The sequence below is a fragment of the Trematomus bernacchii genome, unplaced genomic scaffold, assembly GCF_902827165.1.
Source record: "Trematomus bernacchii unplaced genomic scaffold, fTreBer1.1, whole genome shotgun sequence".
In the NCBI taxonomy this organism is placed as follows: domain Eukaryota; kingdom Metazoa; phylum Chordata; class Actinopteri; order Perciformes; family Nototheniidae; genus Trematomus; species Trematomus bernacchii.
Window position 1 is genome coordinate 1,185,792 of NW_022987715.1, and position 22,973 is coordinate 1,208,764.

A 22,973-nucleotide genomic window follows, 5' to 3' on the forward strand; every position below is an offset into this window, starting at 1 on the left:
GGGTTAAATTAATAATCTTTTTTCTCAAAAGTAATGATAAACCTGTGAGTTGGATGTAGAAAAGTCAGAATCAATATAGATGTTTTTTATTTTAAAGAAAATTCAGATTGAACATAGTAAAGAACTGTAAATGATCGTTTTTACTTATAGTGAAAACTACCCTTGGATGATGGTAAGGTAGACTAAAAGCTTTAGGAATCCAAAGTACAACATATAAGTACCCTGTATCAAGATTGATGCAAAACAAGTGACATTTGACCTTTTTAGAGAGGTTTAGCAAAAAAACTCTACCTCTGAGGTGATTTGGGTGGAAATGGGGGTTTTACCGTTTCTCTGGAACGGTTTTGGTGATTTACATCTCTTTCTGACCGTTAGAGCCAATAGAATCGAAGGGGAATTTCCCCACACACACACATGGTAAAAAAAAAAGGTGGGGGCTTCGCGCATGCAGTTTTGCATCAGAGCGAACCTATCTCTCGCTCTGACATCTGGAAACGGAAAAGCAGTTTTATTGCTTATGGATTATCAGAAATCATTTCAAAGGGACACAGACACATTGGATTAACCTATGGATTAACTTCAGCAGCGTTTTTATCGTTTTATTGCCATTGAAGACCACTTTTGACCAGACTACGACACAGGTAAACCATGTTAGCGTTTTTAGCTACCTAGCGCCACATGTTTTGATGTCTGTTTTTGTTTATAAAGTCGCGAGTTCGTATCATAGAGTGATAATGTATGTATCCATCGATTCTGTGTCATCTCACGATCAGATCGATGGGTTGGATGTGCAGAAAGGATAAATAATAAGGTTTTATGAGTGAGTTTCGGTGCAGTAAATCTGTTAGCATTTTTCGCTCGTTGCTAATTCAGAGGCTCAGCGTTAGCATTGTGTTTTTCTTTTTTGAAAAATAAATAAAAATGATCAGTTACATGAGTTTCTTCCCGTTACATGGATATAAAACATTCATAGTTTATTAAATGAACATGCCCTCAGACACTGTTTCCTGCAAGATGTTGCGGGAGGGCCCCGGTACCGGGGTCTCTCGGGCTTAACAGGTTAATGGGCAGGCGCCATCTTACCTTAAAGGAGAGGTGTCATGGCCATTTCCACTGATCATAATTCCATTGTTGAGGTATACTAAAATAGATTTATACTGTGCAATTTTCCAAACTCACATTGGTTTCGCATACAGCATCTCTGTAAAGTATTCAGCAGTATTCACTCTCTCCACTAAACGGCTCGTTGGAGCTCTTGCCCCCCCCCTCCCTGTGAGCCTAGTGTGCTCCGATTGGTCAGCTTGGCCACTCTGTTCTGATTAGTCAACCACCAGAGAGGCTCCGCCCATGTTTAACAGTGCTTTTTTCTGCTCGCTCTCAGCGGAACAACAGTCTTATAATGGCCTTGGTACAGCCGTATATTTTATACGCTAATTAACCGAACTGTACCTACAACTGTTGTTATAGAAGAGTAAGTTATTTTTACCTGTAATAAACTACTACTGTTTGATGAGAAATCAAATCATGGTTTGCTATATATGAATGATAAGTTATAGGAGCAAATAATTCAGGGAAGAAAGGATAGGCCTACTAAGTATTTCCATCAAACTTTATTTTTAGAAATGTACAAAATGAACATGCGTAAATATACTGTATATCATCCATTCCTCCCCTTATAGGCGTTTTCGGCATCTTGCCTATCGCAGCTTTGTAAGCGGCTGCCGGGGCTTTTTAGGACGAGGCATCAGAGTGGGTCATCCCGTGTGTTTATGATGAATTGGAAATGGGGGACCCTGATGTAAACAAGACGAAAGTCTTTCTCTGGTCTGCATCCCCTTAACAATTGTATGTTTTGAGCTGTACTGTACTGTACCCAATATACAAGCTGTTAATAAACTTTTCAATCAATCAATCAATCAATCAATGTGTGTTGTCCGCCAGATACGCCAGGAGTTTCCTGATCTGGCTGGACGAAATCAAATGTAAATCACAAAATATTAGAGAAACTTAGTTGTTTTAGATTCGTTAGTAGTAGTTGTGGTAGGAGTGTGTATCTATCTATCTAATCAACACAGTTAGCTTGCCCGCTAATATGCTAACCTACATTTGCTAATTGTTCAGTGTAATATGCTATAGGCTACTATACTATACTATGAACAACAGATAGTGGTTCATATTAGGCTATCGAGAACATGTTTACAATTGCAATCTTATACGGGTAGTCTGCTACATTCATTGTAGCTGGCATAACAACAATTTTTTCCCGAGCAAACTCATGTCTAGCTCCGTTTTTTAGCTCGGTAGCATACACGCTAGGAACGACAGCTATAATGTAATTACGTTTCGCGACTGACCGTACGGTAAATCACCCGGAGTATACTGTCTATGAGTATTTTGTGTGTGAATGCAGACATTCTCCTGCTATGAGATACATGTATGTAAGGCCATCTGCTGATATTACAGTTGATATATGGAAACGCTAGCAACTTAGTTAGCACAGTTAGCACTGTGTCAATGGCTTAGCAGTCCGACACACGTTTACACATTTAAACAGTCTTGTTTGATAAATACACAAATAACAATGCAAACTTACAGGTTGTGTACCCGAATCTTCCCCTGCTCCAAACGGTCCAAACAAACTAGGAATAGCATCGTCCTTCAGTTTCAAATGCTGTGCATATCCGGCCTCAAACTGGGCAATGTTTTGGAAGCTTTCGTCTGTGAAATGCCGCGCACACAGTAACGTTCTTCGAACCTCTGAAGGAACAGTGTTAAAAAGACATTTCAACCACTGACTTCGTCGTGGTTCTTCCGTCGGTAGGACAAACAGCTCAGATTTCTCCTCACATTTCAGGAAACAGGTCCTTGGCATTGGCATGACTGGATCGATTGTGAACTGAACCAGAGCTTCCAACAGTAAATGTTAGGCTGGCAGAGGGTGCGGCCAGCGCCGCTGGATGTGGCCATAGCTCTTCCGGATTGGTCCATTTTGTTCCGGGTACCGCATGACATCATGCCGTACCCGGAAGAATCAAATGGACAGTGACGTATCTCCAACGAGGCGTTTTTGGGGAGGTATTTTCTGTGTTAGAGTTTTACTCGCTACAGGGTGTACTTTGAGGGTTTTGACTCTGCACACCGTTTACATGCATAAAAACCTTCATAACACACAAGGGGACGGGTAATAACCGGAAAAGCATGACACCTCTCCTTTAAAGAACTCACTATACCCTACTGTCCTACTAGGGCATTGCGTTCCAAGAATGCAGGGTTGTTGGTTGTTCCTAGAGTCTCTTAAACAGGGGTCGGCAACCTTTTTGCCCAAAATTGTTATCAGCGTGCCGACGATCGTGAATTATCAACGGGGGGGGGGGGGGTGAGGAGCTCGACGCTCGTGAACTATCAACAGGAGGGCGGGGGGAGCCTCGCTGCGGGGAAGCAGTGTGTGGACCTGTCAGCGCAAGTTACATGATGCAGAATTTAACAAACACATTTAAATAATTGGTTTAAACGGCATAATAAGGACGATCGTCCGTTCTGTGATTCTCCAGAACACACATGTTATGATATTAGGGTCATGCAGAGTGAGATCTCCTTTAAGATCTCTTAAAGGAGATCGCTGTCCCTTTAAGAGAGAGAGAGAGGGGTGTGGTGTGTGCATGTGTGTGTGTGTGGATGGTAGAGCGAGAGTGAGTGAGTGTGTGGGTGTTTCTCAATCGCGAGTACGCTTGCTTGGTAGCACATGTCTGCCGAGCATCTTGCTTCAGAAGTGAGTCAAGAATACTTCCTGCCATTCGGAAAACGAAGTGTGGAACACGCTAGCAAGTGTGCAGGTGTGCGTCATATGAGAGGCCCCGCCTTACATCTTCCGCCACAGATTTGGTCCGTGCGCAAAGCATTGTGGGGATTTTAAGACCGCGGAGTCTACTCATGTGCAGCCTCGATATTTCTCCAAACGGAGTACGCCGGCTCGGTAGATTTCCAAGTATGCTGGAGATTGGAACAGTACTTCGGCGGCACTCGATGACATAGTATGCTTGAAATAGTGGCTCTGAAGCAGCTTTACTCGCGATTGAGAAACACCCCGTGTATGTTTCTGGAAGTGAAACGAGGCAGCAGAAAAACAGAGGTATGTGATGATATTGGGCTATATAAATAAACATTGATTGATTGAGTATTTGCTTCACGCTGTGCGCGCTCCCACGAGGTGCAGTAGGCATGCATAACACGGCACTAACAGTTCACGAGCGTGCGTCCCGTCCCCCCCGTTGACAGTTCACGAGCGTGCTCTCTCTCTCTCCCTTGCTCTCCCCTACGTTACATGGACGCTGGTCAATAGAAATGAATAGGGGGAAAAACGTAGTATATTGACGTTCTCCTGGCGAGACCTCAATCTTCGTAATATCTATCAAACTATAGATCCTACACATCCACTGGACGTAGATTGTGAAAGTAAAATATACACTTCTCGCTAGAAATGTAATCAAAAATAATTATAATGGCCAAACTATCCTACAATTTAGGATTTTCCACGAAAAATGGGCCAGGTGTCCGCCATGTTTTTGTTTTTTCACCGCGGGGAAAGTTGACGATCACGTGACATGAACACTGCCCATTAGAATTAAAAAGGAAAGGAAAACGTAGCCCTGTCACGTTTTGAGAGGCGTTTAAACGTGAAACTGATACGTCCTACCTTGTGGACCAACGTAGCTATTAAACGTTCTTCTGTGAGACGGTAGTGTAGTGTGTAGTGCAGTGTGCAGTGTGTCCTCACATGTAGAGCTGTGGGAAGTGTGTAGTGTTGTGTAGTGTAGTGTTGTGTAGTGTAGTGTAATGTAGTGTGTAGCACAGGCCGGATTAACCATCTGGGCACACTGGGCACGTGCCCAGGGGCCCTTGAGCAAGAGACGGCCCTCAGTGACAAGAAAAAAAATATATATATTTTTTTTTTATGAAACTCACTCTCTGCCGCAATAAATAACTCATTAATATATTTTCTAAACTGTCTCTGTACTGTATGTTTCACTATGTATGCGCTCAACTTTATTACTACGCGGCTGCGGTCTATAGCCGAATCACAACCCCACCTTCACTCATGTCACATTGACATTGTGTTACGTGAGCTGAAAAAATGTATGGTGCCGGTAGCAGCCGAACGCCCAGCAGGGCAGCGAAAAGAAAGAAAAAGAAAGAAAAGGAAGAGAGAGTGGCGGCTGCTTTAAAACATTTCCCAACAATAAATAGCTTTTTCAAAAAAGCTAAAAGTGACAAATTAGGCCAGCAACCACAAGGAACAGTGACGGTCACGGAGCCTGAGGATGTTGTTGAGCTAGTGAGCAATGTTAGGATTTTGATTAATTTATCACAGACTTTGCAAAGAAAAGGGCAAGGAAGAAACACTTCTAAAAGGCAAGATCCATTGGTTTGAGGGATTGTCTTACAAACACACATTCTCTCTCTATTGCTTACATACACATACTCACTCACTCACTCTCTCTCAAGGCCCTGACACACCAGGCAGTCACCAGAGAACTCGCCGACACCGACAGTTCCATCGACGAGTTCTCCTGCGTCTTGGCCGTGTGTCGCACTGGAAATCACCGCAAAGACTCCAGCCGAGCACGTACGAACTGCGCATGCGTGAGTGGCAATAACTCTCCTTACCAGCAGGCGGCGGTAGTGTGTATTCGTCATTCAAAATAGGCAACAACCGGAAGACAGAGAAGAAGAACAGACTGATATAAACAAACAAATAGCGTGTGCGTTCCATTTTCACTCTCGTCCATCGAAAACATGTTTTAGAATATAAAAATACATGAATGATGAAATGAGCACATAAAGTGCAGACATACTATAAAATCACAGTTAACAGACCTGCATCTGATGATCGCAGTGTTCTGGCGGGTGTGTAGTTTATTGAGTCAGCAATGTAATAATGGCCACTTCTTGCTAAATTTACGATGAGATGAAGAACCGGACTTGACCAAACAAATCACGGAGCTCTCAGCAGAGGACAGCCGGGGACGCTCCCGCCGATATCAGAGATGTCCCTGCTATGTGTGGGAGGTAAGAGAGGACATTTAAGGGCTATGTTTGATGTCTTTTAAGTATCACCTGCTGGGGTTTAGCTGCTGTCCTGTGCCTTTTTTAATCGTTTGTTTACGTCCCTCACTTCCGTTTCGCTTCTCATTTGCTAGCTGAACAGCTGATCAGAGTGGTTTCTTGGCCCGATAGCTTGTGTCCGACACCCGGCCGATTCAACATGTTGAATCGACCGGGTGTCGACCGTGAAAGGCCAAATAAGGCGTGTCACGGCCGAGGGTTCGGGACACACCAAATTGACTTTGGGCGACAAGGAACCCGTTGTCGCCAGACAACGCAAGACGGCCGAATACGGCCTGGTGTGTCAGGGCCTTCACACACACACACACACTCAATCACTCACTCTCCCTCTCACACACACTCACTCTCCCTCTCTCACACAGACTCACTCTTTCTCTCTCACACACACTCACTCTCTCTCTCACACACTCACTCTCTCTCACACACACTCACTCTCTCTCTCCCTCTCACATACATACACACAATAATATCTTCTATCACATATACTGATCACTTAGTTGAGCAACCACATACTTTCAATACATGTTTTACTTTTGTAACTCTCGATGTTGGTGACAAATAGAACTCCTCGTGTACTTGTACAGCCAGCCAGTCATATTTTGGCAATTGAAGTGGGGTGCTGCTCTGAGGTTTTGAGTGATATTACCTAGGTATTCCTGAGCCATACACTGTCTTGAGATCTTATCCATTGTATCCTTGTCTTGTGATTTTTGACTGAAAGGGCAAAAGGCTAGACCTACTTTGGTTGAACTATGTAGCTGCGTCCCTGCTTTTGACAAATAGGTGTGCGATTGACATGCCAGATTGAATGAAAATGTAAAATATTGGTCATGTTGGGTAGGCGTGTTGGTACGTGGGTTGAGGGGCCCTGAGCTCTCAGTGCCCGGGGGCCCCTGGAGGTACAAATCCGGCCTTGTGTGTAGTGCAGTGTGTCCTCACATGTAGAGCTGTGGGCAGGACATCTTCAGCCTGCTGGGGATCAGGGTCAGCCTGCTCTGGTTCCTCAGCTTCGTTTTCCTGACCAGGTCTTTGACTCGGCCCCATGTGTAGTTTTCACTCAGCTGAAAACATAAAGACCCACAAGAACAAAAACTGAATACACATTTTCACTTTTAGCTGGGACCAATCAGGACTAATGAGGGTTCACATAGTGGTATCAGTGCTAGCAACTCCATCTCCATCTTAAGTTTAAGATATGGAAAAAGCCAATAAATAGACTTTGAGTGAAAATGTATTCAGATGTGTTGAAAAATTACGGGAATATTCTAGGTGAAAACATTCCATGGAATGTATTGGTTTGTAAACAAAATTAAATAAAAAATAAAGTGTTTAATTTGCTTGTCATGTGCAGATGGAAACTAGGCTTTGGGCTACAGTGGTTCAGTCTGTAGGGGCATGGACTTTGGATCGAAGGGTCGCTGGTTCATGTCCAGACCAAAAAAGTACTGAAGTGCCCTTGAGCCAGGCACCAAACCACCAACTGCTCCCTGACTGGCTGCCTCTCCACTCTGGATACTCATGTGCATGTGTCCACATAGCTGTGTGTGTTTGTAAGTACCTGTACCTGTAAAAATGCATGTGCGTGTGTGTGGAAAACACCCCGTCGGGGGATCAATAAAGGTCCATCTTTTGAACAGTGGTTGGCCGGCAGGTCTAGCAAGGCCTTCTCTGGCCTAAACACTATCAGGATCAATGACTCACCTTTTAATATAGTTTTTACATTAACCCTGTAAGGCCCCCTGTTGTTATTTTACAACATTACTTTAAAGGGGACCTATCATGCAAAATGCACTTTTGTACGTCTTTTATACATGAATATGTGTCCCCGGGGTTCCAGGGAACTCACCAAGTGTCAGAAAACACAACCCTCTCTATTTTCCTCCATACCCAAATCTCTAAAAAAGGGGCTGCAACGGATCTGATAAAAACTGATCCAGATTTGAACACTGTCCTGACGTCAGGACGGTGGCGCTACGGCTATTGGGCCAACTCTCCACCTATCAGGGGAATGTGGGGTTGGGGCACGGCCGGCCATTGCCGCTCGAAAGCACTGGAGACGCTGTAGTACATATGCCAGGCCTGTAAGTGGCGCTGTAGTCTGCCACAAAAGCAGCGAAGAAGACTTCCCGCGCATGGTTGCCATAGTTACCCTTCTGTTTATTCTCCGCTGTGGCTTTTTTTCTCCCTCCCCGAGGCAAGCGTTTGCTCCTGCTGCTTTAATTCAATGCAATCCCTCCCGTCGAGGCAAGCACTGTAATTCTCTCAGGTTAGTCCACCAGCAGATGACAAACACCCACCTCTCCGCCTCTTCCAAGGAACGAGGGGACCGTGCGGCAGAGTTTCAGTTAGATTTTTTTTCGCCGGTCAACATGTCCGTTAAAGTTTAAATCTTCGGGACAAAATTAGTGCCGGTCAAAGGTCTTCTTTGTTATTTATTGAGCTTTAAATCAAATGAATAATGACTCCATATAATCATATAAGAATAAAACACGGAGGACAGAGATCTCTTTTTCTCCCCCTCTTCTGACTTGATCAGAGCACGCTCCCCTCTCCTGCAGGGGGGCGTGGTCAGCTGCAGCTCACAGAATCAGCCCCCTGCAAAAACAGGGCTGGAGAACAGCAAATAGAGCGAAATGAGGCATGGCTAAAATGTATGATCTGTTTGGTATTTTGAAAACAAACGTATAAATATACCTTATATAGGTATGGCCCTACAATATATAATTTAAATATAGCATGATAGGTCCACTTTAAGTAGGCTAATCCTAAAAAAGTCAGTAAATGTTTGTTTTTTTAAATACCACATTTACATAGTCAAAAGGTCCTTTTGTTCAGCCTCACAATGTTATTGGGTATTAAATGTGTTTATAGGTCCCGCCCTCTGGCCATACACTCACACAACTTCCAAATCTTCAAACGAGCAACATCTCTTTGTTTTATTGGACTGGCTTTGTCAGATTCAAGTAAGTAAAATGCCTCAACAAAAAAAAAAGTGTGACTATTACAATGCCTAGAACATGTACATATTTAGTTATTGTGGAATACATTCATCAAATTTGATTTGAGCAGCTTATGTCTTTGTTGCAATATTACATACCTGGGTCAGTATGGTAATCAAAATAGCATGTGTCCCTGTCATGGACATTGCCCTTCTTATATGTTCACACATGGGCGTAATTTCCACTGGGGACAGGGGGGACATGTCCCCCCCACTTTACGCAAGCGGTCATCGTCACGGAGGAGCACACAGCGTCTGTGTGTGTGGCACGAGCACATCTTGCGTGAGTGCGAGCGAGAGAGAGCACCAGTTATGGGGGTTGTTGTTAGCATCTGGTGCTAGCTTGGAGCTAACGGAGATTATAAAATGTTTCAACAATAAGGAGAGGGAGAGTCCGCCAGATTGATGCATTTAACTTCAATTTAAAGAAAAAAATCTTCCCGGGGGTGCACCCCTAGAGCAGGGGTGTCAAACTCAATTTCATCGCGGGCCACATTAGCATTATGGTTGCACTCAAAGGGCCGGTTGTAACTATATAAATATACATATATATATATAAAATAATGTATTATATTACATTATTGCCTCTGAATTGGATTATTATCGGATAGGATAATAACTTAGTAATTAACTACGTCTGAAAGCAGAAGTCCATTGCAAATAATTGCAAGTCTCTTCAGTGCGCATGTCACAAAACGAGATGCATGTGGGACATGTACAGATGAAGCGTCTTATTTTGGACAGTTTAAAATGCGAGGGTCGTGATCGGTTTGTGCACGTTCCGTGATGGCCGGCCGGCCCCCAGTCAGACTTGATACCGCCCCCATGATAAATACATTTAATTATTGTGAAGCCAGCTGCAATGGATCATTGATCCACCAGGGGGTGCAGTGGGGTTCCACACTGGAGTCATGTGAAATCAACTTCTAAATAATAGATGTTGTTTAGTCGGAAAAAAACGAACGAGCCGGCTCTCCCGATTTTTAATCCTAATTTAATCATCATCATTGATGTTTATGTTCGCCGAATTGACATGAAATCACTGACAAATATGAATATTCTGTATTCAACTTCATTGAAACGATCAGGATGGGTGTTATTTTTCCCCACAATGACCAAGTCGCTGCAAATGATCCCATGTATTACATGTACATGGCCACATTCTCAACAAAGTTACGTAACGAAACATTCTGTATTCCTTGCTTACTTTTTATTTAATGCTTTATAACAGCTGGAATAGTTCGTTTAGAACAGGCACCTCACTCGCAATCTGCTCCTCCGCAACGCCTACCACCTACCTCCGGCTGAAATTATGAATGTACAGTAAGGCATAGTAATCATAGATAACACGGCAGGGTCCGTTACAGTTTGTTTTCATCTGATTTCAAATATTTCAAATGTCTGAAGTTAATAAATACATTCTCAGTGTTCAAGTCAATAATAGTCATATAAGAAAAGTACTGATCTAATAACAGAGATTTTATAAGGACTTTTCAATGTTCGACATCGCTCATGTGAAATACAGTAAACTGGATGTTGTGGTGCCGAGAGGCGGGGTATCAAAAGTACAAGCTAAACTTTTATTTAGCATCTGAACACACTTGTAAACAACGTGATGCCCGGGAAGCGAAGACCCGGCGGAAACAGCTGGTCTGGTTCACTAAAATGTCCGTGTACAGTATAGCTTTATAACAAATGAATAACGACTATATATTATAATAAAACTATATATTGAGCTTTAAAACAAATGATATATATTATAATAAAATAAACACGGGCTGTTGTTATGCCTGCTGTAACGTTTACTTTCTCCGTTCTCCGCTTAAGTAATTATTACTTCCTGGTTAGCTTTCCGCTCGAAATTTAAATCTGAAAATGGCAAAATAACGGAGAAAAAAACGTTCACAGAGAAGACGACAACAATTGTCACTTGCACTTGTCATTTAGCATCTGAACACACTTGTAAACAACGTGATGCCCGGGAAGCGAAGACCCGGCGGAAACAGCTGGTCTGGTTCACTAAAATGTCCGTGTACAGTATATCTGGTACTAATGTATAGCGGATCTTTGTTAAGATCCATATGTCAGTAGAGATGGGATGGCAGAAGGTGCTATATATATATATATATATATATATAATTCCAAAGCTGGTAAAGACCTTTCAAATTTAGCAATAATAGTCATATAAGAAAAGTACTGATTTGTTCTTGAATCAACTTTTTTATGGAAAATGTTTTATGTAATTTTATTTCATTTTAAATAAAATGAAAGACATTCACAGTTAATGTAATTAGATATACATTATTAATGCCATACATTTTTAAATGTAATTAGATATACATTATTAATGCCATACATTTTTGCATAAATATTTATTCAGTATGATAGCTGTCTAACAGAAGTTAAATCCATTTCTCACTTATTCTGACAATGTACTTAACCCCAAATAAAAGAACCCAATAAAAATAGTTGTTAAATAATAGTGAAGTCACGTTGTAATAACAATAACTCATCTCTCTCGGTTTTTTTTTGTTTTCTTTGTGTGCTTTGCCAAAAGCCACTGTGTCAAGTGTCCTAGTTGGGTTACCGTAACGAACAGCAGCCGGCTCTCGATTTTTAATCCTAATTTAATCGTTTGTGTTCGCCGAATTGACATGAAATCACTGACAAATATGAATATACTGTATTCAACTTCATTAAAATGTTATTAACGTGCCTAAACTCAGTAATTCACTAAAGATTACTGATCCCTCCGCGTCCCTGGGTGTTATTTTTCCCCATAATGACCAAGTCGCTGCAAATTATCCCGCTTATTACATGGCCACATTCTCAACAAAGTAACGACATGACTCCCAATATTAATTAAAATGCTTTTATGGATTTAGAAAATATTTTTATTGATTTAAAACATAGTTCTATGTATTGATTTAAATTTACATGCATCCGCTAAGAAAAATAGTCCGTTGTTACCGTTTTTTAAACAGTCAGAATGAAACGGCAGCTCTCAGCTGTGTGTTCACACTCCTAACTCTGATCTTTCTTTTCCAACAGTTAAGTTAACTGTAGGTTACTCTGAGTGACAAGCTTACAGTTAGTGAAGTAACACTTTTTTTTTGTGAGTCACGACCTCGCTGTTTCATTCTAACATAACGCTCCAAATATGACTGTTTCCACTCGGACTTCAATACAGCAACACCATTGTTTGGTTTCCATGGTAGCGTGTCTCTTTAGTAGCGTGCACTCCTTTCCTGTAAATTACAGGTCCAGCCAGGCAAAACAGTAATATGAAATATGAACGTTAGTTTTTAACTGAAATGATCAAATAAAGTCAAAATGTCACAGTGTTTACAAACATTGACCATACCGTTCACCAGCCCCCACCCCACTCTTTGTTTAAAACGAATTGGCCATCGGAATGTGTGTGTCCCAACCCCCCCCTGTGATATCTCTTCACAGGGGGGAGAGAGTTAGACGCTCGTGAATTGTCAACGGGGGGGGGGCCTCTCTGCACGGAGGAGCCGCGGAGAAGTGAATCACAGTGATCTGCTATTTTAAAGTAAATTCAACACATATCGACCCTAAATATAGCATATATTAAGAACGAGAAAGTGTTGACATCGTTTTTTGTAAACATATGACCAATGTGCGAGGGTGATGACATCAGAGCATCGTCCTATGGGCTTAGCCCCGGACAGGTACAACAGGTATTCACTCAGAGGGGGGTAGTTACCCATTTACATGTCAAAAAGCAACATACAGTAGGCGGGTGGGGGATGGTGAACGTTTACATTTCTCTACAGCAGTGGTTCCCAAACTTTTTGTGCCCAAGGCACACCAAAGGACAAGTAAAAATCTCAAGGCACACCTATTGTGCGAAATAGCCCTTATAACACGTGTTATCACTCATATCATGTAAAATATCTGTAAATGTGCATAATTATTTACTAATGCCAAATAAAATGTATAGATAGAACAATCAGTGGTTCAAGTTAGTATATTCCTCAGTGTAACATATCCACTAGTTGCAAAGCTTAAACATTTTTATATATTTTTTTATTTTAAGGGAAAGGATGTTTTCACTACTCAGTTTGTCAACTATGTTACGGACAAACTTGATGTCATTACAATCATTTGATTAAGTCCTGCACTTCAAGTAAAATCAAATTTGAAAGGCTCTTGAGTCTATTCTACCATATATCCAAAGATTTTTTAAAGTTTAAAAAATAATTGTATTAAAGTTTTGTTTTTTCATGTGATATGTTCAGCACTGTCATTAAGTTTAGGGATATTTTGTATTATAAAACTACCATACAGGTCATTTTGATAGTTTTAAGAGATGTCATGTAAAACTCCAACCTGTGTAGATATACATTATACTATAAAGGATATCAGAAGCACTATTTTAGATATTTTAAATTTGAAAAAATGAGGTGCAACATAGTTGACAATGAAAGTCAAACATTTGACGCAAATAACATAGTTGACTGGACACATTATTAACCATCAGCACTATGTTAATTTCAAGGCAGAAGTGCAAAATTCCATTGATAATGATGTGTAATGACGTCTACATGTCGTACAAATGGTCAACTAGGTTACCTGTCAACTAAGTTACTACAGTTATTACAGTACTGGGTAACTCAGTTGACAGGTAACCTAGTTGACAATTTCCCTATTTTGACCCATCATTTCAATGGTAGGCCTTGCCTGGATGACCACATGTCATTTTCTTGAACAGGTTAACATCACATTTGCACATATAATTGAATTAAAATCATTAAACAATTGTAAACCATAACAATGTACGTAACATTGTTGATTGTCAATGAGTATATTAATTGACCATGTGCTATTATACATAAAATATTGTAAAAATGTAGAGGACAATCACCACAGTGTGTTCAAAATGTCTGCCAAAGAGGAACATGGCATCATGTGATGCTGGTGACATGGTATTGGGACAAACAATTTTTGAGTTAAAGGGGGAAGTTCTGTTAGTAACATAGTTGACAGAACTTTTGCGGACATTCATATATTAAGATATTTAAATTATTTAAAGGGGGAAATCAATTAAAAATATGTTATTATTCTTTAGTATTTAGACTTTTGAAATAAATGAATCATTTTTTAAATTTACTTTAATGGTTTTTATTCATTATTTTGAATCCAAGACACCCTCAACTGAAAAACGGACATAGCAAAAACTGACAATTTAAGAACATCATGACACATTTCAAGCTAAATAAAGCATAGGATGCACATAATGTTTGTGTGATATTATAACATGCTTTCCAATAATAGGCAAAATATGATATTTTTGAAGAAAATAGTTAGAATAATTATAATTATCATCAATGGACATCAATGGACATGGAATGTACCCTAAATTGTAGAATCACTCAGCAGTTACATACACCAAACCTTCCAGTTATATTCCTATCAATATTATGAAGGCTTTTACAGAAGGGTTTGGTCATATATAATTCATAGCCTGAATTATATAACATTTTATACCTAAAAACATGGTGAAAATTGATATTTTAGGGCTGTTGACAGTATTTTCTGATTTATGGAGTGATACAAAGAGATATCCAAAATCCCTTCTGTAAAAGCCTTAGATACTAATATGACTACAAAATGAAACAATAATTTTGATCCTGGCTTTATCCAAAGTTCAGATTTCGGTTCCTGAAATGTGTTAAAATATGCGCATATTTCATGAGATAATGGTTCATTTGGATATTTAAACATGCTATTTCAGAAAACTTGTAATACAAAAAACAATTGCCTTATTGTAAGTAATTAACTGGAGAAATATTTAGCTGATATCTTTAAGTTAAAAATACCCTATTCACCTGGGGTGTCTCGCCTTAATTAGATGTTTGATAAGTGCAGATCACATAGTAAAACACGTACACAGATACATTATTTTGTATTTTTATTAAATTCGACAATGTCAATTTCACTTTCCACTATGTCCACCGTTGTTTTTCACAACCAATGGCAGAACTTTATTGAGGCCTGTAATTAGTCAACTACAGGTCTCTTGAGTCAGTCTTTTTCTTCCAAAAAGCTTGTGACAAGATGTTATTGCTCTTGGGGCATTAAAAACAAGATTTTAACTTTAGTTTTTTATATAATATCTGCATTTTCTATTGTGAAAAACTAAGTCTTAGTTATTTAATATATAGCGCCATCTCCTGGTTAAACCCTGAAATTGGAGAATAGTGGGAGGGCCTAACATTCCTGAATACTGGTCTTTGGCAGGCAACTGGCTGGCAACTGCTGCAGTCGGCAGGAAGCTGTATGCTGGGGTCCAAAATAAGAGGCTCCATCTGTAGTTTATGGGCAACCTGCTACTGTAAAGCGGCATCTAAACGTACTATATTCTTTGTAAGCTCTTGCGGGCCACATAAAATGAAGTCGCGGGCCAGATTTGGCCCCCGGGCCTTGAGTTTGACACCCCTGCCCTAGAGGATGTGAGGTCCACACACAAATAAAACGGGTTCACATGGATAGGATACTAGATACATTTGCACACTCATTATATACACTACACATCTTTCTTGGATTTTTTAACACCATAGTCCCTAATATATTTGTAGAAAGGCAGGAAATGGAATTAAATCGAGAACATTTTTCATTGCGGAGGACCCCCTGTTTTGTGTGTCCCCCACTTCTCAAACCAAAGTTACAGCCTTGTGTTCACATATGGAAATAAAACACTAATAGAAATATAATGTATTTGATAATTCACTATAACTAAGTTCTAAATGTGTCCTCTGTTAAGATTTTGAATTAAGACCAGAATTGAATAAATGAATACATTATTTCTGATAGCAGTATGTGAAATTATATCTGTAGCAATATTTTAAACTCTACTTGTATTTTATCAGTTAATTAGTTACAAAAATACATTTAACTCTTCTCTTGTTCTGGCAGAAACAGTTCTTTCTGAAATGTTTTGGGACACTTGGATGTATCCCTTTTAGTATGATAATTAGCCTGTTATCATTAGCCAGACAGTATTGTGTGACTTGTTGAACTGGTTTACCTGCATGTGTGGGTGTAGGTATTAATTTTGTTATGATAATAGACAGCATTGTGTGACTTGTTGAACTGGTTTACCTGCATGTATGGGTGTAGGTACTCCTTTTATTATGATAATAGGCTAAGCCAGGTAGTATTGTGTGACGTGTACAATATAAATAGGATTCAGATGCTTGTTGCATCGGGACACCTGGAAGGGGGTGGTGCATGCATGCCTTGATAATAGGCTAAGCCAGACAGAATGAACACTTGTTCCACCACCCTATCTATTCCTTCAGGTAATCTATTACAATATAATAAACATATGTATTATTGATACATATTTATTAATGACTTTTTCCATTTCAGAATGCCACCAACAAAGAGAGGTCCTCGATTCAGTGTGCAGGATGTGATTGCTGACATCCAAAAAGGAGAAAGTGATTTTGAGATGGAATTAGAGGACAGTGACACTGCTATGAGTGAAGAAGAGGCAGATGAAGATGCGAAGTGGACAAAGAAAACCAACAACCCAATGACCGCCCAGTCAGTGATTATGTGGACATCGAGCCCCAACCAAATAAACACACCAAGCCCTGTGACAGGTATCGCTGGCTGAAAAAAGATTTCATCAGTCCCAATACAAATTGTTCTGGTCCAGATATCACAGAGCTTGAAGAAAAAAGGGAGAGGAAGCTTTGACATCAGAGTGGAGGCCAACCAAAACATCTGTGCTGTCAAATGGTATGACAGCAGAGCGGTCACACTTGTGTCATCCTTTGCTGGACCAGACCCTGTGCAGAAAATTCAGCGCTGGGACAAAGCCAACAAAACCTACGTAGAAGTTGAGAGGCCTTCCATTGTGGGTACCGTATTTTCCGGACTAGGGTTACCTGTCTGGCTGGTCCTGCGACTTATACTCCGAAGCGACGTATATATTGAATTTTGTCTGACTGCGTTCAAACTCCGGTCAATAGATGGCACAATATACAATCATGATAACTGAAAACTGCTGTACCACAGAAGAAGAAAAAAGTCACGGAAACTGGGAGGATGCGTCACGTAACTTTCCAGGATGTTGTGGGATGGATGGACACAGCATGGGCTTCAGTGACTACCGACACCATCCTGTCGGGATTCAGAAAGGTCTAATCGGTGCTGATTCTGGTGGTGAGTCTGAGGACAGCCCGGAGCAGGACATGCTGCTTCATCCACACCGGCTAGGCTAATTAGCGTATCAGTATTATGTGCCGTAGCTCATTGTATGGATTATTTAGTTTATTCAGCTCGTCAGTCGGGCAGTTAATAACAGCGTGCCATGTCTGTATTGTGTTTACAGTTTCACCAACTCATTAAATTTCAGTGAAGCTGACATCTGTGCCGGAGTTTCTTTGAAAGTGTTTAACTGGATGGATAGCTAGCTCGGTGATAGTGAGACCTTCACAGCGACACAGAGGATGAAGACTTCAGTGGATAAATGCGACTTACACACCGAAATGACTTATATATGTTTTCTTTCTCTTAACGAAATTTTTTTTGACAAGAGCGACTTATACTCAGGTGCGACTTGTAGTCCGGAAGATACGGTACTTACAACAAATACATGGGAGGTGTGGATTTGTTGGACTCGTTTCCGGCCAAATACAAGTTTCCCATGAAATCCCGACGCTGGTACGTGTACATCTTCTGGCACACCATCATCCTTGCTGTGATCAACGGCTGGCTCCTCTACAAGCAGGACTGCAAAGCTCTAAAGATGGAGCAGGAGATCCTGAACAGGAGACAGTTTCAGGTATCCTGGTAAGAATGCATTTCTGCTATTTGCCGTTTGTAATATTTTTAAATATTTCACTGTAATATTTTTGACTTGCATCCTAATGTATTTTTGACATGTATCGAAATTGATTCTGTTCTAATCAGGTGAACGCAACTCCTCTGAAAACACCCAAGAGAGGACGACCATCTTCAGGCAACGGGAGCCCAGCACCGACAGTGACATCAAGGAGCCCATTGAATGCTCAGAAGAGACCATCCTCAGGTGATGGCAGTCCACCAAACGGGGCCCCATCCAAGAGATACACCCTCCACTGGATGTACGCAAGGACCTAATGGCACATTTTCCAGTGAAGACAAAGAGAGGACGCTGCAGACACTACAGTAAAGGGTACACAAACACGCAATGGAGCAAGTGTGATGTCCGTCTGAGCTTTTCCGACGACAGGAACTGTTTTTGGGACTACCATTGTATTAATATTTAATAAATGACTATTCATAAAAAATATGACTGATGTGTGATTATTATTCATGCTATATACTGATATAGGGCTAAGTAAGCAATCAATCCTGCAAATTAACCCTTAGTTGTTAAAAATATTTATTCAGACAATGTGAGTAGAAATACAGAAATTCTGCTCCCACCTAAGGCCAACGTTGCAATATTACAACATTTCCCTAAAAACGTAAACATTTTGAAAACTCTTTAATTTCTGCACCAGAGGCTCCCTACAACAACATCTGAAAGGTCAACAATGGTCCAATAGTCTATTCTCTTCATTTTATAGCTTTTCTCTGTGTTGCGCTCAGTTGTGCTGTGTCCAGTAATGGTTGTTAATGTTGGAGCTTTTATCCAATCATATTTCAGTTTGCGTTTAGATTTTGAAGCTGTTTTTTCAACCCACATTGGCTGACAGCAGAGGAGAAATTGATTTGGTGAAGATAGCAAGCCTGTCGCAGCCGGGGAAAGGGTTTGACTGTCAGCTTCAATTAACTAACTACAGCGGTGCCTCCGAGGAACACTGCACACTGCTGGGAATGCCTGATACTGATCCACTGTTTGGAGCGAGAGAGGGTTTGAAACTTTAGTTGTCTAACCAAGACACCAAAGCACTGCCGGACACTTACAAGCAACGGTGCTTTTGAAAAGGGGAAGCCTGAGTGGATCTAGAGTTTAACAAAGAAGTGTGTAGGAAAACGCTCCACAATGGTTTTTACCAGAAATATAATAATTTGTTAAATGTTCTTGTCATTTTATTAAGTAAATATCTCTGCTAGAGATGATGTATGTGGCTGCAGTGAAAGGAGACTTTTTGAAGTGTTATTTGGGTTTCTTGCTTTAGCTATGGCATTAATTCTCGCTAAATGAGATACCTGTCTAGACCGCTAGGGGCGTCTAATGGAGTAGACGGATCTAACAGGTGGTCCTGATACTTCATAATAAATCCATTAACATCCTGCTATTTTTTGTTCTAATTCGACCAAAACTTGACCCAGTTTAAGATTAAAGCTATCTGTGATCTACTATTGGGATATATGTGCAGCTATCATGCCTCCAAAGGTGAACAAGGCGACTGCTAGCTTAACCAGTAGCACGGTTGAGGCTAATGATCAACGCAACAACATGCTACAGGACATCCGCAGAATTGTAAGGGAAGTGATTCAATAGATAGATAGATAGATAGATAGTACTTTATTGATCCCAAATTGGGAAATTGTTGTTGTTACAGCAGCATAAAAGGCATTTTACAATAAAACAAAACTACAAAATATACAAGAATAGAAAGAAAAATAAAATAAAATATAAACAAAAAGACAAAAATCAATAAAACACCGGGAGCTGCAAGCAACAGGCAGCCACCAGCACGGCGCCGAGTAACAAGATGAAGTTTCCTCGCTCAAGACTGACATTGAGCTTGCGATTGCCCCAGTAAGAGCTGAATTGGATGAATGTAAGACTCAACTTGCTGATCATGAGGAAGGTTTAAACACCCTGGCCGCCCGGATTGACTCTCTGGAAGCCCGCAGTACTCAGCTAGCTAAAGACAACGCTAAATTACAATTGAAAACAGACGACCTGGAGAATAGAGGGAGACGTTACAATCTACGTATTGTTGGAATACCAGAAGGTGTTGAACAAGGCAACCCTACTACTTTCATCTCTAACATGCTTCACGAATTGTTTACCGGACCGGGCGGACCGGAGAAAGCACCGGTACTTGAACGTGCTCACCGTGTACCCGCTTCCCGACCTAAAGACGGAGAGCGCCCACGCTCCTTCCTATGTAAAGTTCATATTTTTCAAGTGAAAGAGGAAATACTGAAACTCTCACGTCAGAAAGGCAAGCTAGTGCTCGGTGGCACCCAGATTTTCATATTCCCTGACTACAGCGCAGATTTGGACAAGCGCAGCGCGGCATATAATGAGGTAAAGGCTGTGCTTCTCAAGGCAGACGTCAGATATGGGCTCCTTTACCTGGCACGACTGCGGGTCACTTTCGGCAGTGAGACGAGGATTTTCGACTCTCCCCAATCCGCGATGGAATAGTACACTACGAAGATAAAGCCTACCGCCGAAAATATGTGAATATTTGTGCTGTTTGTGCCAGGCGGGTCGTCTGTTAAATCAAGGAGTTGTTTACCACGGACTGGAAATCGGAATGCTCGGGTTGGATGACACCGTAGGTAATGGAAACGCTCTCTGCAGGGACGTTGTTTGAGCCGGGATAACTGACTGTTTGTGCTATCTTCCTATAGTCATTTATCTTGAGAATTATGCTGCTTATATCTTGAAAATGCCTCATGTAAGGGTCTTTCTTTCTTTTTTCGTGATCATATTCCTTATAACGTTTAAACAGACTTTTCATTCACGGGAACGTTTGAGACTCTTTCCCTGAGATCTCCTCCTGCAGGTTTGGTCTGTCTTGTTCACCGGTTGCTTCCGTTCGTGTTTAACTTCAGTAACTACTAAATTAATGTATCTGTTCATGTTTAAAGCATCTTATCTCACTTCTCATAGTAACAGGTGCTCACAAGATCATACAGATAGCATATAAGCAAAACTTATTTGTGAGAGGGTTTAGCTTTGAGCAAAATACCTGTTACAATTATTTTGCACATGTCTTTTGGGTCTTGTTTTATGTGATTATTGTTTTTAGCTTAGAATAAGGACACTAGAGGAGTTCACTGCTGGATAAGCTAATTCTGTTAACTAAGGACCGAAAGTGGTTAGATATTTAGGTAATGGCGGTTAGAGTAAAGCTTGTTAAGCTTTGGGAAATACACTGTTTGTGTAGGGGAAATGGGAAAATGGGGAGAACAATGTTTGATAAATGTTTTCTTTTTTGTGTGTGTTATAGTCTGTTTTTGTTTTTAGTTTTTAGTTATGGTTTCTGTTATGAATGCTCCAGAGTACGGCAATATTTTAGCACCTTAATCTATGACCAGCTTGCACTTCAGCTCTCCATTCTTTCAGTAAGAAATCTTCAATGACGACTCCATCTGCCCGTCCTGGGGTGTATGGCTGCCAGGTCAACTTTATCAGCTGGAACTGTAAGGGCCTTAATCAACCTGTAAAGCGTAAGAAAGTCCTCTCCCATCTTCAGAACCTCAAGGTAAATATTGCATTTCTCCAGGAAACACATTTAAAGATTTCAGACCATTCAAAACTTAAAACTCAGTGGGTGGGTGAGGTGTATCACTCCAAATTCAATGGTAAAGCTAGAGGCACTGCTATACTTATTCACAAATCCGTACCCTTTGTTGTATCTCAGATCACTGAAGACCGCAATGGTCGATATGTTATGGTATCTGGCTCACTGTATAACACACCCTTAACTCTTATTAATGTTTACGCACCGAACTGTGATGATTATATGTTTTTTAATGAGCTATTCTTAAATGTGCCTGTTGCTGAGGGTCACCAATTGATAGTGGGGGGAGACATGAATTGTGTTCTAAACCCAAAGTTAGACCGCTCTTCAGCACGACCCGTGCAGTTAACAAAATGTGCATTGGGTCTGCAGTCACATTTAGAAACTCTGGGAGCCGTAGATGCGTGGCGCTTCCTCTTCCCGTCAGCTAGGCAGTACTCTTTGTTTTCCCCTTTACACCAATCGTACTCACGCATTGATTACTTTTTTATTGACAAACGCCTTCTTCCGATGGTAAAAAATTGCTCATATGATGCTATAATAATATCAGATCATTGTCCTTTGATCATGGAGCTATGCTTTGAGAATCAACCAACGCCTTCTCGATCTTGGAGATGTAATACTTACTTACTATCTGATGAAACCTTCATAAAATGCATATCTTCAGAAATTGACATATTTTTTTAGATTAATATTGATAAAGACATGAAATGGAGTTCTATCTGGGAAAGTCTTAAAGCATATATCCGTGGGAAAATAATCTCTTATAGCTCCTTCAAAAACAAACAAACAAGGATGCGCTTGCTGGAGTTGACCAATATGATTTTAAATTTGGATCAGCAACATTCTGCTTCTCCATCTCCTGATTTATATAAACAGAGATTATGTTTACAGACAGAATTTAATCTTCTTTCTACTAGACAGACTGAACAGATGGTTTTAGAGCTCACGACTAATAGCTCAAATCAGAAATGAATCTGGCCATCTGAACCATGATTCTGGTGGAATCAACAAAACATTTAAGAACTTCTATAGTAGACTTTACGAATCTGAATCCTGTAGGAACGAAAAAATTAAGGCATTTCTTTTCCCACCTTAGGCGATGATGCTAGGAAGCAGCTCGATGAACAAATGACTGCATCTGAAATTGAAGAAGCTATAAAAACAATACAAGCTGGCAAATCTCCTGGGCCAGATGGCTTCCCAGTTGAATTGTATAGAACCTTTAGCAAAAATCTTACTCCTGTTTTAAATGAATCCCTATATGATGAATCCCTAAGATCCAGTTCCTTACCTCCAACCTTAAATTAAGCTACAATATCCTTACTATTAAAACCAAATAAAGACCCATTAGAACCTTCGTCATACCGCCCAATCTCTTTATTGAATGTTGATTT

The 22,973-nt window shown here is 40.6% G+C and overlaps 1 protein-coding gene across 2 annotated transcripts in view; it reads right to left on the minus strand.

The window, feature by feature from the left end:
* Window positions 1-22,973, minus strand: part of si:ch211-250c4.3 (uncharacterized protein LOC100535981 homolog) — an 86,034-nt gene that overhangs the window by 15,847 nt on the left and 47,214 nt on the right. For both annotated transcript variants that reach the window (XM_034142187.1, XM_034142186.1), the window contains exon 6: window positions 7,063-7,184. In XM_034142187.1, coding sequence (XP_033998078.1) covers window positions 7,063-7,184 — 122 coding nt within the window. The remainder of the gene's footprint in view (window positions 1-7,062; window positions 7,185-22,973) is intronic.